This window comes from Molossus molossus, unplaced genomic scaffold (assembly GCF_014108415.1).
Source record: "Molossus molossus isolate mMolMol1 unplaced genomic scaffold, mMolMol1.p scaffold_m16_p_18, whole genome shotgun sequence".
NCBI lineage: Eukaryota > Metazoa > Chordata > Mammalia > Chiroptera > Molossidae > Molossus > Molossus molossus.
The window spans coordinates 9,736,770-9,752,914 of NW_023425353.1; the positions used below are offsets into that span (position 1 = coordinate 9,736,770).

At 42.9% G+C, this 16,145-nt stretch overlaps 1 protein-coding gene across 1 annotated transcript in view; it reads left to right on the top strand.

Annotated features, from left to right (window-relative positions):
* Window positions 1-16,145, top strand: part of PRICKLE2 (prickle planar cell polarity protein 2) — a 110,137-nt gene that overhangs the window by 17,477 nt on the left and 76,515 nt on the right. The window contains exon 2 of the mRNA XM_036267357.1: window positions 7,449-7,632. Coding sequence (XP_036123250.1) covers window positions 7,489-7,632 — 144 coding nt within the window. The 5' untranslated portion in view covers window positions 7,449-7,488. The remainder of the gene's footprint in view (window positions 1-7,448; window positions 7,633-16,145) is intronic.

Consider the following 16,145-nt stretch of genomic DNA (forward strand, 5'->3'; position numbering starts at 1 on the left):
CCCTTTTCTGCATTGTGTGTTGCATTTTTTTTTTTTTTTCAAGAATAAGGAAGCAGTAACTTTATAATAAGGAGGAAAAGATTTCCTCTTTTCTTCTTATTAAAAATAAAAAGAGTTATTCCTTGCCTTTAGTGAACTGTAGTCATGGAAGAATTAAAATACCTGGGACACTCTGTTATTTAGCAAAAAGCTATGGAGGCGTTTGGTTTTTTTTAGCCCTTTGTCTTTAACAAAAGTGTGTTTTCCCACACCTGATCTCGGCTGCCTGCGGTGTTGGCACGGAGAGTCCAAGCGCTGTGCAGTCCTCCTCGGTCACTTGGTTTGTGTGGGGACTGAGCCACTCTAAGCAGTCTGCCCCTTGACCCTGTGCATGATGGCCATGGACTTGGGACAGAGAAGCCCATCCCACGGGAGGTGGAAGGCAGGAGGACAGATGGCAGGGCTGGCAGTGAGAGGCACATTCTGGTGGCCGGTGTAGTCCTGCCTCTCAACAGCACCTTTCACACGCATGCCCCAGTGGTACCCAGCTGAGTGACAGGTGAGCTTAGTGATGTAAGAGTTTAAGACATGGTGGTTGGGAGGAGTTGGCATAGATTCCCTGAAACAGTTTTTTAAAATCATTTATTTATTTATTTTATTTTTTCATCTTTATTGTTGAAAGTATTACAGCTGTCCCTCTCCCCCCCTCCACTGAAAGAGTGTTTTGTGTTTGTTTTTGTTTTTAATGTACGTTGCCCAGAGTTGCTGAGACTATCAGCTATGTGGGTAGAAACCACACTGGTTTTCAGACTATACTCTGCCTCAGGTGCTGCCTTCTGACTAGGACGCTAGCTATAGAAAGGTGTCCAAGTGTAGGTCAGAATCACCTGGATGCTGGCAGAAATTCACTGCCCGGGCCCTGCGTCAGACCCTCCAATCAAAGTCACTGGGGTGTGTCACTACTCCCGAGGCATCTCCCCAGAACAGTGGTTCTCAACCTTCCTAACGCCGCGACCCTTTAATACAGTTCCTCATGTTGTGGTGACCCCCAACCATAAAATTATTTTCGTTGCTACTTCATAACTATAATTTTGTTTTCCAGTGGTCTTAGGCAACCCCTGTGAAAGGGTCGTTCGACCCCCAAAGGGGACATGACCCACAGGTCCTTCTAGGGCCTAGAAGGTCTCGGCCACCAGATATGCACTTTCCCATGATGAGATCATTGTTTACATGCAGACTTTCATGATTAGGAATTGTCTTTTAAAAGCCATCGATAGTCTCTCTCTCTCTCTCTCTCTCTCTCTCTCTCTCTCTCTCAGTCTCTCTCTCTCCCTCATCTTTCTGTCATCTGTACTTGTGTCTGTAGAACCTTGGGACCTTAGGACCATGGAAATGCCTGGAGTTTGGGAAGGAAATTAGCTTGAGAGCAATTGAGTTCCGGTCTCCTTCCCTCACATCAACTTGGGCAGCTCTGTGTTATATATTGAATGTATTTCCATATATGAGTCCTTCTGGAAAACTTATTTTCCTCTCATTAAAATATGGGGAGCGGGGAGTGAAAGAGAGGAGAAAGATTCTGTAAAGGGACTTAATGATGATTGCAATCCCCTCCAAAACTAGAATGCTGCATTTTATGACTTGAACTTGTCAGAATCATGTGATAAAGGAAGATCCCTTTTTTGCCTTCATTCTATCACTTGTCACGCAAAACGAGTCATGATGGTTCAGAGTTTAGTGTTGTAAATAACCTGTCCACATCTTTTTATCATAAATCATTCCATATCATGGTATATAAGTTAATTGATACAAATTGTTAGTCAGCCTCCAAACAGTGTAGTCACCGGTGCAAATGACCAGACTTCTTTGAAATGGTTGGAAAGAGCCTCGGCTTGCAGGCATTGTATATTCCCTGGAAGAGCAGATTGTAGCTTCCGAATGTGGAAGTGAATGAATTACTAGCTGCAGCTTTTGTATGGGGGGTGCAGGGCTGTTGCTGGGTAGAGGGAAGGAAGAAAGGGGAATGCGGGATCTCTGCTCTCTGAATCATGCCTTATTCCTTGGAAACTTGTCATTCACAAACCCAATTATATGCAGGTAGAATGTCAACTCTGACAGAATGAAACCAATGCACACTTTATATGGTCGGATTTTTTTTAAATGAAATCCTGCTTTACTAGCAGGTTCTATTTTCATAAATGTCTATTTGAAGGGGGGGGGGGGGAGACCAAATCATATACTTCCCCATGCACTCCTCAAAAGCTTTAACCAGTGTGTCCAAAGAGAGAGCAGTTGGGTGTTGCTCTGTGCATTTCGCCAAGAGGAGGAGCCACATGAGGACCAAGAGAAATCGTCTTGGCTTTGCCTCTGACCCTCTGCTCCTTTCTGAGCATCTGGGCCTTGGGCTCCTCATTTGTAAACAGAGGTTATTAAATTAGTCTTTCCAGAGGCTGTGAGGGAACCACTCTGAGGTTGAAATTCTTTGCAAATAAAAGTGCCTTGCCACAGGAGTGCCTATTACAACTGAGGATGGAGGGCAGGCAGCTAGCAGGGAAATACAAGGTCCTCTGGTTTCGATTTACCACTTTTCTTTCACCACTCTTCTTTTCTTTCCTTTTAGGTCCCTCTTTGGTTTCGATTGTTTCTTTTTGGTTGATTTTTGGAGAAAGGGGGAGAGAGGGAGAGGGAGAGGGAGAGGGAGAGGGAGAGGGGGAGAGAGGGGGGGGAGAGGGAGAGAGAGAGAGATTGATTTGTTGTTCCACTTATTTATGTATTCATTGATTGCTGCTTGTATGTGCCCTGACTGGAGATCAAACCCACAACCTTGGCGTATTGGGACGATGCTCTAAGAACTGAGCAACCCAGCCAGGGCCTGGTTTTGATTTTTCTGAATGTGTTTGTTCAGGAGTAAAGGCTATTCTGTGGTTGGAATCAGGTATGCTGTCTATAGGTCATTGTTTTTGTTCAGGAGTCAGATAGATCCTACTTTGAATTCCCATCCCTCTTGCTCTTTAAGGCTTACTTTGAACATATTGCTTAACCTCTCTGAGACTTTCTCTTCTTCTCTGGAAAGTGGGGGTGTTATTTTCTTTCTCAGTGTGCGAGTCTGGACTCCTGTGTATGGCGTTTAAGAAAGTCCAGTGCTGCCCTGGCCGGTTTGGCTCAGCGGTTGGAGAGTCGGCCTGCGGTACAGAGAGACGCGGGTTCGGTTCCCGCTAAGGGCACGTACCTCGGATGCAGTTTGTCCCCGGCCCTGGTTGGTCGTGCGGGTGGCAGCCACTCGATGTGTCCCTTCACATCGATGTTTCTCTCTCTCTCTCTCTACCTCTCTCTCCCTCCCGCTCTATCTGAACAAAAAATGGAAAAATGTCCTCGGGTGAGGATAAAAAAAAAAAAAAAGAAAAAGAAAGTCCAGTGCTGTGGTTCTGCTCAGAACGCCCCCACCCGTCCGGGTTGCCCTCCTGCTCCCGTCCTGTTTCCGTAGCACTCAGCGCCTTCCACACGCAACATGACGGAACGATCTGCTATATCTATCGTTTACAGTATGCCCCCCCCCCCCCGCCCCAGGAAGGTAGGGTCCTTGAAGGCAGGTATCCCAAGGCCTAGAGCAGGGCCAGGCACACGGCAGGAGCTCGGTAGTTATCTGTTGAATGAGGACATAGGGCCCTTAGCCCTGTCCCCTGTGGTGTCCGTGCTTCTCAGTGAGACTGGTTCTGGAACTGGTTCTAGTTCTGTGGTTTGCTGCTTATCTTTTCCTTCTCCTGGAGATTTGTTCATTAGATCACATCCGTCCAGCAATAAATATTGTGCTCTTCCCTGCATTGCTGAATAAGTGTCACCGATGAATATTCTAGAACCTGAATTTGTTAAAAAAAAATTTTTTTTTTTAAATATGACTTTCTAATAAAAACTATTAGTCACCCAAGAACTTTCTAAATTTGCTTGAACACACTAAAACTTCTTTCTTAAGTCATAAACTGGCATAAAAAATTCAGGAGGGAAAAGAACCTGATGACTTCCCCAAAACCCCGACGTCTTCAAAGTAGCTGATTAATCCATCACTGTAAAGTGCGCTCTGACTATTTGTGAAGAGAAGAGCCAGTTTTAGGGTAAAGTGTCCGAGTGTGGAGGTGCAAACAGATCCGCCTGTGCATTCCCTCTGTGTCTGTCGGCCTGATGAACACAGGGAGTGGGAGGATCCGACAAACCTCGTTTGACTGGACTAAACTCAGTACGTTTAGGTATCAAAATTCAGGCACAGGACATTAATACAATAAAGACAAAAACCAACTGATCACAATAGATGCTTTAAAAAGCATTAAAAATCCAATACCCTTTTGTGATTAAACAAACAACAAAAAAAACATTCAACGAACTAGCATAGCAAGACATGCCTTCAGTTTAATAAAGGGCATGTGCAGAAAGTCCCCATGACTAATCATACTTGATGGCAAAATACTGGCTGCTTTCCCTTAGGTCAGGAGCCGGACAGGAGTGCCCACACTGCCACTTCCAGTCACCATTGTAATGGGGGGCCAGGACAATAAGACATCAGATTGGAAAGAAAGAAAAAACTGTCTCTATTCACAGAAATCCTAAGGAAAATGCACACACACTGTTAGAACTAATAAACAAGTTCAGCAAGATTGTATGATGTAAAGTCAGTGTACAAAGATCATTTGTGTTTCTGTACAGTAACAATCTGAAAATGAAATTAAGCAATTTTATTTATGATGGTATCAATAAAAATAAATGATTTAGAAATAAACTTAACAAAAGAACTTCAAGATATAATAAAAACTACAAAATAACATGAAAAGTAATTAAAATATACTGAAATAAATAGACATCCTTTGTTCATACATTGGAAGACAGTATTGTTAAGATAGAAATATTCTGCAAATTGATGTACAGGTTCAATGCACTCCCTATCAAAATCCCAACAGGATTTTTTTTCCAGAAATTGGCAAGCTAATTCTAAAATTTATATTTTATGATACAAATGCTGGGGATGCAGAAGAACCAAACAATTTTTTAAAAGAGGAACAAAGTTGTAGGACTCTCACTTCACAATTTCAAAATTTACTACAAAACAATAGTAAAGAAGACCGTGTGATACTGGCAAAAGGGTAGACATACAGGTCAATGGCATAGAATTGAAAGTCCAGAAATAAACCTTTAAATTTATGATCAAGATTTTTGAGAAGGATACCAAGACAGTTCAATGGGGGGAAGAATAGACTTTTAACAAGTGGTGCTGGGACAGTTGGATAGCCACAGGAGAATGAATCTGGCCTCCTGCTTCATGCCATATGTGAAAATTAACTCAAAATGGAACATAGATCCAAATATAAGAGCTAAAATCATAAAACTCTTAGATGAAAATACAGGAGTAAATTTTTTGACCTTGAGTCAGGCAGTGGTTTCTTAGATACAATACTCAAATCACAAGCAACAACAGAAAAAAATAAATTGGACTTTATCAAAATAAAAGAATTTTGTGCTTCAATAGACATTATCAAGAAAGTGAAAACAACTTACACAATGGAGAAAATCTTTGCAAATCATATACTATCTGATAATGGATTTGTATCCAGAAAATATATAAAGAGTGCTTACAACTTAATAATAAAAGAAAACTAACAATTTAAAAAATGGACTAAGGATTTGAATAGATGTTTTTCCAAAGAAGATATATAATAAGCACATGAAAAGATACTCAATGTCATTAGCTGTTAAGAAAGTACAAATCCAAACCACAGTAAGATACCTCTTCATACCCATTAGGGTGGCAACAGTCAAAAAGAAAGACAATCACAAGTGTAGCAAGGAAGTGGAGAAAATGGAACACTCATTCTTTGATGGTGGGAATGTAAAATGTTGCATATATATTTTTGGAAAAACAAAAACAGTTTAATAGTTCCTCAAAGTGTTAAGTTTAAAGTTACCATATGACCCAGCAATTCTACCCTTAGGTATCTACCCAAGAGAATTGGAAAGATATGTCCATACACACAAACAAAATCATGTACATGTATATTCAGAGCAGCATTAATTCACAAAAGTCAGGAAGTAGAAATGACCCAAATGCCCACCAACTGATATGAATCAACAATATATACAGTGGAATATTATATTGCAATAAAAGGAAATAAAGGTTGACACACTGTCCACGTGGATGAACCTTGAAAACATCCTACTATGTGGAAGAAGCCAGTTTCAAAAATCTACATATTGTAGGATTTTCTTATGTGAAATTTCCAGAATAGGCAAAACCATAGAAACAGAAAATAGATGAGTGGTTTTAGGACCTGGGGGAGAGCGAATGTGGGAAGTCTCCAATGGGGCTTCTCTGGGGAGTGATGGAAATGTTCTCAAACTAGATGGCGGTGATGGTTTCAAAACTTTGTAAATATACTAAGAGCCAGTGAACTGAACACTTTAAGATGGTGAATTTTATGGCATGTGAATTATGTCTTAACAAAGCTATTATGAAAAACTTCAGGCACATGTGGAGTTAGGGTTCCAGACTTCGCTGCCTTTATAAGGTGCTACCGGAACATTATAATCATAAAGAGGAGAGTATATGTATAACAGCTTATTTTCTTTAAATGTTCCTCCATTTCTTTCTTTTCTACTTTATTAATGGAAGTTAGAAATGCTTTCGTGTTGTTGACATGAACCTTTTTACTGTTCCATCATTTGTGTAGCCGTGGAAATGGAACAGATGGTAACCTTAAAGAGGAGTGTTCGATTTGGGGGAGAGATTTTGATCGTTGGCTGCTACCTTTTGAAAGAATGCACGTGCACAATACCCTTGCACATTAAAAGTAATGACCAGTGTAGGGAAGATTTGGGTCTCTAATTAAAATTTCAAACCTATGGGAATCTTTCATGGAGATGAAATGTCTTTCTTATGAAATCTTAGGACCAGATTTGTTTAGTGGGAAAAATATGTTTGCTCTTCTTAAAGAAAATCTCACCTACAGTTTTTTAAAACCACATTCATTTTCCAAGGTCTGGGAACCTTTTTAAAAAATGGTATGTTGTCAGTATTAGTTAAATCTACTGGTAATACTTCTGGTCAGCATGTGTGTTATGTCTATTTAATTACTGTGATAGTCAAGGAAATTGTGGTTGTGGTCTTTCTCCGGTGTTCTACCTAGAAAGATAAAAGAGATTTTGACATTCCTCTTGGGGTACTGATTTAGAAGGAAAGGTGGGGCTTCATGTTTAAGCTCCCTTAGCATGCTTACCTGGTGGTCTCTGACCTTCCACGGTGTTCCACATGCTCAGTGCCATGCCTTCTACAAAGACAGGCGTGCCATGCTACGTTCCTTTAGATGCTTTTGCCAAAAGCCAGTTGCCAAGGAATGTGTTTATAGTTTGGGATCCAAGGGCTGGGGACCAGCAGACCAGTTACAAACATGATTCTTTTGCCTTCTCTCACCTCCCGCCTTTGCTCCTTGCAGGAAGATCTGTCTGCACTGCAAGTGCCCTCAGGAGGAGCACATGGTGACAGTGATGCCCCTGGAGATGGAGAAGACCGTCAGCAAACTCATGTTTGACTTCCAGAGGAACTCGACTTCAGATGACGACTCAGGATGTGCCTTGGAGGAGTACGCCTGGGTCCCGCCTGGGCTGAAGCCTGAACAGGTACCGATCAGTTGTGGTTTGGCTTTTACCTTTGTCTTGCCCGTCCTGCCTCATTCCCGTCCAGAAGGAAGAGCTGGCGTGGCTAATTCAGGGAAGGGCTTGGGGCTCTATCGGTTGAAGATGTCGGAGGCCGCAGTAGAAAATGAGGAAGAGAAATGAAACAGTCTTGTGTGAGCCATTAGTCATCTATTTGGTATCACCATTAACTGTTAACAGAAGATCATCTAGAAATGTCTCAGAAATGTCGGCTTTGAGACATTAGATAGTGAAACTTCAGTTTTGGAGAGGGAAGGGAGTTCCACCTTGATCATGAATCTTCATGTTACGATTCTTTGTAAAACAGAGTGAGGAAATGTGGATTCGCCTGTTCTCCCCAGTGATATATATGTGCTGCGTTTAAATATTACGCTTGGCCTTGCTTTACAAAGAAAGACATTGGCATTTCCTGAAATATTTGGCACTACCCACAGGCTGTAAATATTATTGGCTCGATGAGATGAACTTAGTTTTTTCCGTTTCACTGCATTTTTCTCCGTGATATACAGCCTCTGCTTTGCATTTCTCAGTACTTGGAATTTTCTCTTCCATCAGCCTCATTGTTGGCTGAGAAGCCTTTGCTATCAGCTGGATATTTTCATGATTTTCTCTGTGCATCTGTTACCAGTGACGTGCTGTTTGTGTCCCCACCTGCTGCCGGTGGAAGTGAGCTTTTTGGGGTGCCGTGGGAATAAGAATGTCCTAAGAACCTCATGGGAGGATGAAGTATTGTAGAAAGCTTTATTTCTGTGGAGTTAAAACCCTGAGTTTCCAAGGTTCTATCTCCCTCTGTCCTGCCATGGAAAACGTCTCATTTGGTCGTCAGCAGGGTTAGATTCCAGCCATTGCCCAGAGTTTCTGCTCCATATTTGCACAGTCCACTCCAGCATCTGGTTAGCTTGTGTTCCCAGCTGCAGTCCATTGTGTAGGGTCCACATGGCCATGAGCCATGCAGCTTTGTGGGCCACATGGCTATGGAGGGAGCATGAGTGAGTGCAAGGAAGCAGAAGCAAAGCAAAAGGAACAAGAGAGTAAGAATGGGGGATTTTACCCTTTTAAGATTTCACATGCTTTCAGTGGTTTCACCCCCTAGCCAATTATCTTTGTTCCCAGGTTAGACTGAGAGGCCAGCACCTTTCCTATGTTACCCAGACTTCACTGCTCATACATCCATCTTCCCCTTTGTTGGACCCCTTCCCCCAGTGATTTGCAGGGAATAGACTGGTGGTTCCCTGGGGAGTGTGAACTTGCATCTTCCTGGTGAAGCTGCCCAGATTATCATGTTTATAATGCCTGGCCTCCTCTGTGCTCCTTTTCTATTATTAATATTAGCTAGCTAGTTATGACAGTAACACATCTTTAAGAGACAGGTTTACCAGAATCTTAAGTGTTTTACCACAGTCCCCTCCTCTGACACAGAAAGTTTCTTGCTCTGGAGATCTTTATGTCTAACAATGTTTTGAAGCTTATAAAGCCTTGAAATTTTATGTTAGGAATTTTAGATGTGGTCATGCTTTTAGAAGAAGTTCCTTTGATTAAGGAAGACCCAAGAATTCACCAACTTAAGAGTGGGATGCTGATAAGATCTCTTTGATTGGCCATTTCTCACTTTCTTCTTCCAATACTAAGGTTGCTTATTGGCTGATGAAATCAATCACACGGGCAGGATTTCTTCAGCCAGCAAAATATTGTTTAAAATTTTGAATTAGTAGTTGGGATTGGGGGAAGTAGAGGAGGACATAGGGGGAATATATGGTGATGGAAGGATACTTGACCTGGGGTGGTGAACACACAATACAATATATAGATGATGTGTTGTGGAATTGTACACCAGAAACCTATTTAATAATTTTATTAACCAATATCACCACGAATAAATTCAATAAGAAAATAAGATTCTAGAGCCATGAGGGAAAAAAAAAAAAACTTTTTTGAATTAGTTACTAATGCTAAATAAGAATGTTTATTTAAAAGTTCATGTTTATGTCTTGAAATTTTGAGAGTCTAAAAATCTTATTCCTGCCAGGGTTAGGGTTCCATTGAGTCAAGAGCTGGCCTTCTTTCTAGACAGTTTGCTCTCTCCAGGTCGCCCTAGTCTCCTCTGAGCCCACTTCATCCATTTGTGTTACCTTCCTAAACCCTATAGATTCTTCAGTTTTGAGATCTCTATTTCAATTCTTACCATGGAGAAAATATCTCAGAATAAGAACATTCATGGAAAATAATCTCCATGAGAAGTGAAGGGAATTCTGTGTTGTATATTAGTGGGAAGAAATAAGAGCATTTTCTCTCTGTTGGTAGGTTGTGGTTATATATTTTCTTCTGTTTCAGTAAGGATTGTATTGTTTAAGAAGAATGAGATATTTGAGTTTTTCAGGAAACTCAAATGAGGTGGTGGGTGACTGAGTATCTTTGTTTGACATCACCATTCTGTTCCAGGTACTTGAGCAATGAGTTTTCACACCTAGATGCATCTGTGAGCTTGTTTCATTTTCTTGCTAACCTCATTTCCAGCAGCTTCTAAGAGACCCATCTTTTTTTTTTTTAATTGCATTGGCCCATGTTTTATTTATTTATTTATTTATTTATTTATTTATTTATTTATTTATATTTTTGTTGAAAGTATTACAGATGTCTCTACTTTTTTTCTCCCATTGACATCCCCCTCCTCGCCCCCCATCTTTATCACATTATTGTCTGTGTCCATTGCTTATGCATATATGTATATAAGTTCTTTGGTTTATCTCTTCCTGAAGTTTGTCAGTCTGTTCCCTACTTCCATTTCGCTGGATCAGTTTTGTTCATCAGCTTATTGTGTTCATTATATTTATATTTTATTAGGTAAATATAGAGCCCTTCAAATAGCTTGAAGAAATAGTCTCTCTCTGAAGAACTAATACTTGTCTTTCTCTGCATCACTAATCATCAGAGAGATGCAAATTAAAATGACCATGAGGTATCACGTCACACCTGCCAGAATGGCCGCCATCAACAAATCCTCAAACAAATGCTGGCAAGGATGTGGAGAAAAGGGGACTCTAGTACACTGCTGGTGGGAATGCAGACAGGTGCAGCCGCTATGGAAAACAATATGGTGTTTCCTCAAAAATTAAAAATGGGACTGCCATTTGACCCTGTGATCCCACTTCTAGGAATATACCCTAAGAAGCGTGAAACCCATCTTTCTTTTGTTCACTTTGCTTCCTGCTAAATTGGGCCCTGAAATTGCAAAGTTAAGCTGTTTTCATTTTCCTACTTAAGTAGATTCTTCTTTAAGATGATCAAACATCAGTCTATAATGTTCAGATTCAGAAGATATTTTTTTTTGAGCCAAGAGAACAGACATTTGCAGAAGCTAGTTCTTGGTTAAATTCACCAATTTGAAAAGTGAGGCCACTTTGACTCATCCGAAATGAGCATCTTTGGAAAGTCTAAAACAACATTCTTTGATTTGTTTTGAAAGAAAATGATTAATGTTATTAAACAAGTGGTTTGAATTACATCAGATGAATGGATATTCCTATCGGTTACAATTCTATTGTTCTTTGAATAGTTTTCTCTATTCCCTTCACTCACTCAAACCTCTATGACACAGATGATTAGAAAGGGAAATTGTTCTTCAAAGAGAGACTGTCTCTTCAAGCTATTTCAAGGGCTCTATATTTGCCTAATAAAATATAAATCCATATTAAAGGTATTTGTTGCATGAAGGAAATGAACTTCGAATTTTTAAGTTATGAGATATTTTTTTAATTTTTTTTCATTGATTTTTTTTAGAGAGAGTGGAAGGCAGTGGGATAGAGAAAGAAACATCGATGCTGAGAAAGACACAAGTATGAGATCTTTTGAAGTTTATTACTGACAGAACTGTTTATAGATTTAAAGATTTTTTAAAACCTTATCCACTGTGTTCTAAGATTAGAAAAGTTTGGGTTCTAAATGCCTTTCACTAATAAAATCTCTGGTGTTTAATATCATGTTAGTTGTCTCTGGTTTGAGAAAAACCATTTTTCTATCAAGAGGAATTATAGTGAACATTAAAATGCTTTGTGCTGGAGACAGAACACCAGGCTAGGTGGGGTGAGAGTCACGTGCTTTCCTTTCTGTTAGAAACCTTTCGAGTCCTTGACTGTTGGCTTGGTTAACAGATCTTCAAGTGATACTCTTTATTATTCTGTTTCTTCTGAGAAATGCCTTCAATTAAATATAGTGCAAATGGCCCAGCTTGTGTGGCTCAGTGGTTGGGTGTTGTCCTGTGCACCTAGAGGTCACTAGTTCGATTCCTGGTCAGGGCACATGCCCAAGTTATGGGCTCGATCCCCAGTAGGGGGTGTGCAGGAGGCAGCTGATGGATGCTGATCTCATCAATGTTTCTGTCTCTCTCTTCCTCTCCCTCTCTCTCTAAAAAAAAAAAAATCAATAAAAATAAGAGTCACCTCCCATTTTGGGAGATGCTTTTAAATATGAGCATTTATTTTTTTAAAATCTAGTTGTAAAACTCAACTTTCTTAAAACAGTATGAAAAATAATCAATATAACAGATGATGCCAGAAAGGACAGGCACTGATCCTGTGATCTGTAATGACTGGCCTGAAAAGTAGCCAGGGAGGCCACTCAGATCCTGTGCCTTTGCTTACTCCGAGCACGGTGTTCAGTGTCGTCCAGAGAGCCTGTGGTAGCACAACAGAGAACTGCAGTCCTGCCTGACTGGCCATCCAAAGTCACCTGTTAGGATCCAGGTTCTTTTCAAACTCAAACAATTAATAATGTGCTCTGTCTCCTAGGGATGCCATGGATATAAATTTACAGCACACAATACTTCAGGAAGGACTTGAAAAATATTCAACAAGCTTATAAGGAAGGCAAAGGGAGAAAAGGGTTTCTCAATTTCAGCACTAGTGACGTTTTCTACTGGGTAATTCTTTGCTGTTGAGCCTTCCTGTGCGAGACTGATTAGCAGCACCCCTGGCCTCTACCCACTAGATGCCAGTAACATACACCGCCCCTTCCCCAATGCTGGGATTAGCTAAACATGTCTCCAGACATTGCCCAGTGTCGCTGCAGGGAGTGCAGGGAATTGAGTACCAATTCGATATTAAAACCTGGAGTATCTGTCAGCAAGATTCTGGTCCAATCGAGCCAAAAAAGGATGGCTCAGTTCAACAAACACTTACTGAACATCTGCCATGTTCTACCTCCAGCATGATAGCTGCTGCCCTGTAAGGAGGTCAAGTATTTGGCAGAGTGAGGAAGTGACGACCCCAGGCTGTGTGAGCAGAGGCAGTGCGCCCAGGGCTGACCTTGCCGTCCCAGTGAAGAACTGGGCAGGGCTGGGGAGACAGACGGCCACTCACCATTCGTTCTCCAAATCAGAATCGCTTTTTCCTATTTTAAAGGGAAGACTACATCATTAAAAAAGGAGAGAGAGAGAGTATATGAGCCACCTAAGAAAGCAGATAAAAATCACTCATAGTTCCACCAACCCATAAAATTTTTCCAACCTTTTTTGCATGTATAGAAGTATCTATGTATATAGTAGTACATTTCTGTTTCATTTGGGACAAAAATATGACGACGCTATCCACTTATTGTGATTTTTCTTTCACTTCATGTATTGTGAAGTTTGTTCTCCATCAGTATATTTAGATCCAGATTCTTCTTCTGAATAGGTGTGTGGTTCTCCATTGGCAGTTTCTAACCCGGAATGCTACCACCCGCCACTAGGGGGCATTTGGCTATGGGTGTTGAAGAAGAGATAGTTACTGTCAAGATGACTGGAGGACTCTACTACTGTTTTAATGGGTAGGAGCTTGGGATGCTCAACGCCCCGAAAACTACCATATAATCCTGCACGAAGGAGAATTGACCCCTCTCAAATACCAAGATCCCACACCAAGAGTGCCACCATTGAGCAACTCTGAGCCAAAGGTTCATTTTTGAACATGTGTTTTTTGGGCTGCCTTCCTCCATATCAAATCAGGTGACAGCAGCCAACCTCCCTGTACACTTGCCTGTTCCTCTCCTGAATAACAGTTCCTACAGGTGAGTGGTCCCCTGCAGAGCTCTTTAAGGCTTTTGATTTATTGTGCCCAACTGCCCTCCAGAAAGGTGGTCACCGCCACCTCCTCTGGCAGGACGGCTTTCCCTGGTACGTGTACGTGCATGTGGCTTTCCTGTTAGTTCTCGCTGTCCCACGAACGTCTGAAGAGGCCATCAGAGTGTTTTTCCTGAGTGAATGTCCTTGTCATCCATTTTTCTGGCACCCCACATGTCTGCGGAGGATTCTCAGATACAAATGTCCCCAAATCCTTGGTCATCACACATTGGTAGTTTTACCTTGACCTTAACTGTGTTTTTGCACATAAAGAGTAGTAATTAGGTTATTTGTCCAGAATTCTCAAGTTTCACTTCAAACTATCCCAGGAAGGATGAAGAGTAGATACCAGGAGTACTTGACCAGTCTTTAGCTCTCAGAGCATTCTGCTATAAGTGGCAAAATGAACCGTCCAATACTACCTAGAGATGGGGGTAATTAGTTGTTGAGCCCCATGAAAGACTAAATGACCTTTATCAGGGTGCATGGTATTCTGTATTTACACTCATCCATGAGTTCCCGGTAAATGTTTCTTCAAGGAGCCTCCCTGACCTCCTTCAGACTCCCAGCACTTGTTTATGGCAACCCCTGAAATTTCCTTTGTTAGCATTATCAGACTTCTAATTAGATCTTTATTGGTGTGGTTTTTTGTTTACTATTTGGCTGCCCCACTTTGTTTTAGGATCCAGGAAGCCCCCCAGCCCCTAGCACAGTGCCTGACACGTGGCAGCCATCCAGTAGATACTTGTGAAGAGCAGGCAGAGGACGGTTCCTCTGAAGAACAGAAATGTTCAGGGTTGCATCACACACAAAAGATAAAAGACTTAACTTTTTCTAAATAGAGAATTATTTCATATCAATTATTCCCACCCCTATGCTTCTCTTAAAAGTTTGCCTTCTAAGGAGATTCCCCTGACCAGCCCAGCTGCTTTCAAAGATGTCTGAGGTAGCAGAGGGGCAGAAGATGGGTGGCATCGTGCAGAGGACCTTGCTCCAACGTCAATGGCCACAGCACTCTCAACGCCAGGACTGGGGTCTGGAGCAGGGGGAGGGAGCTGAGGGTCTGGTAGACAGGTGCCCTTTGTGTTTCCACACCAGCGGACCGTGTAGGGCACCGTCCCAGTCTAGGGGGCTGTTGGGAGTGCCCTGGTGAGGAGGAGGCAGCAGTGCCCAGGGCGTGGGAAGAGCCTCACTTCTGCAGTCAGGCAGATCCGGCGGCTGCTCCACTCCTCTCTGACCTCAGGGAGGTTGCTCGACTTCCAGGAGCCTCGGCTGCCTCTTGGCAATGATGACGACCGTGGAGGAAATGATGCTCTCTTCAAACACCTATTATGCGCCCACCCGCATTTTAACTTTGTGTGCATTATTTGATTCTCATAACAACCATATTTGGTCATTATTGTGGCTGTCTGTTTTAGAGGTGAGTCATGTAAGGCTCAGAGAAGTTAAATAACTTGCCCAAGATCACACAGCTAATGAGCAGCTGGATGCAGTCCCAGACAACTGGCCGGGAGCTGATTCTGAGACCTGTGACCACAGGGCTGGGCTGGACCCAAGTGAGGGAGCATACGCGTACAAAGTCCTAGCGTGGTGTCTGCACACGGAGCTGCTCCGTAAACCGGTTGTTTCCTTACCGCCCTTCTTGGGGAGCTGTAGTGACACTGGTTCCTGCTGCCTGGTGGACAGGGAGGGGGAAACTTTTGGCTGTCCAAGAAGAGGAAGGTTAGGTGGGGATGGAGGAGCAAGATTAAGCATAGATGTAACAGGATTCTGGATTCCTTCTCAGCCTTCTCAACCGCTTTTATTAAATGCTTTTGAATTCTACTTGCACGGAGCCTTCTGTGCCCCAGGTTCTCTGGTGTGGGGTTTCTGTAAAGGTGCACCGACATTCAGGTGAAGTTTTGACACTGTGGAGCCAGAGCAGCTGGGACAGGGGCCCGGGCGGAGCCACCTGACTCGGACTTTGATGCCCGAGTAGACTTCAGGCTGGCTGCCCAGGAAGTGAGCTCTGCCACCCACCGTGCTGGCGCCCGAGTTCTCCCGCAGCCGCGCCGGCGCCCGAGTTCTCCCGCAGCCTTGCCGGTACCCGAGTTCTCCCGCAGCCGCGCCGGCGCCCGAGTTCTCCCGCAGCCTTGCCGGTACCCGAGTTCTCCCGCAGCCGCGCCGGCGCCCGAGTTCTCCCGCAGCCTTGCCGGCGCCCGAGTTCTCCCGCAGCCTGCCTGTGCCCGAGTTCTCCCGCAGCCTTGCCGGCGCCCGAGTTCTCCCGCAGCCGTGCCGGCGCCCGAGTTCTCCCGCAGCCTGCCGGCGCCCGAGTTCTCCCGCAGCCTTGCCGGTGCCCGAGTTCTCCCGCAGCCTTGCCGGTGCCCGAGTTCTCCCGCAGCCG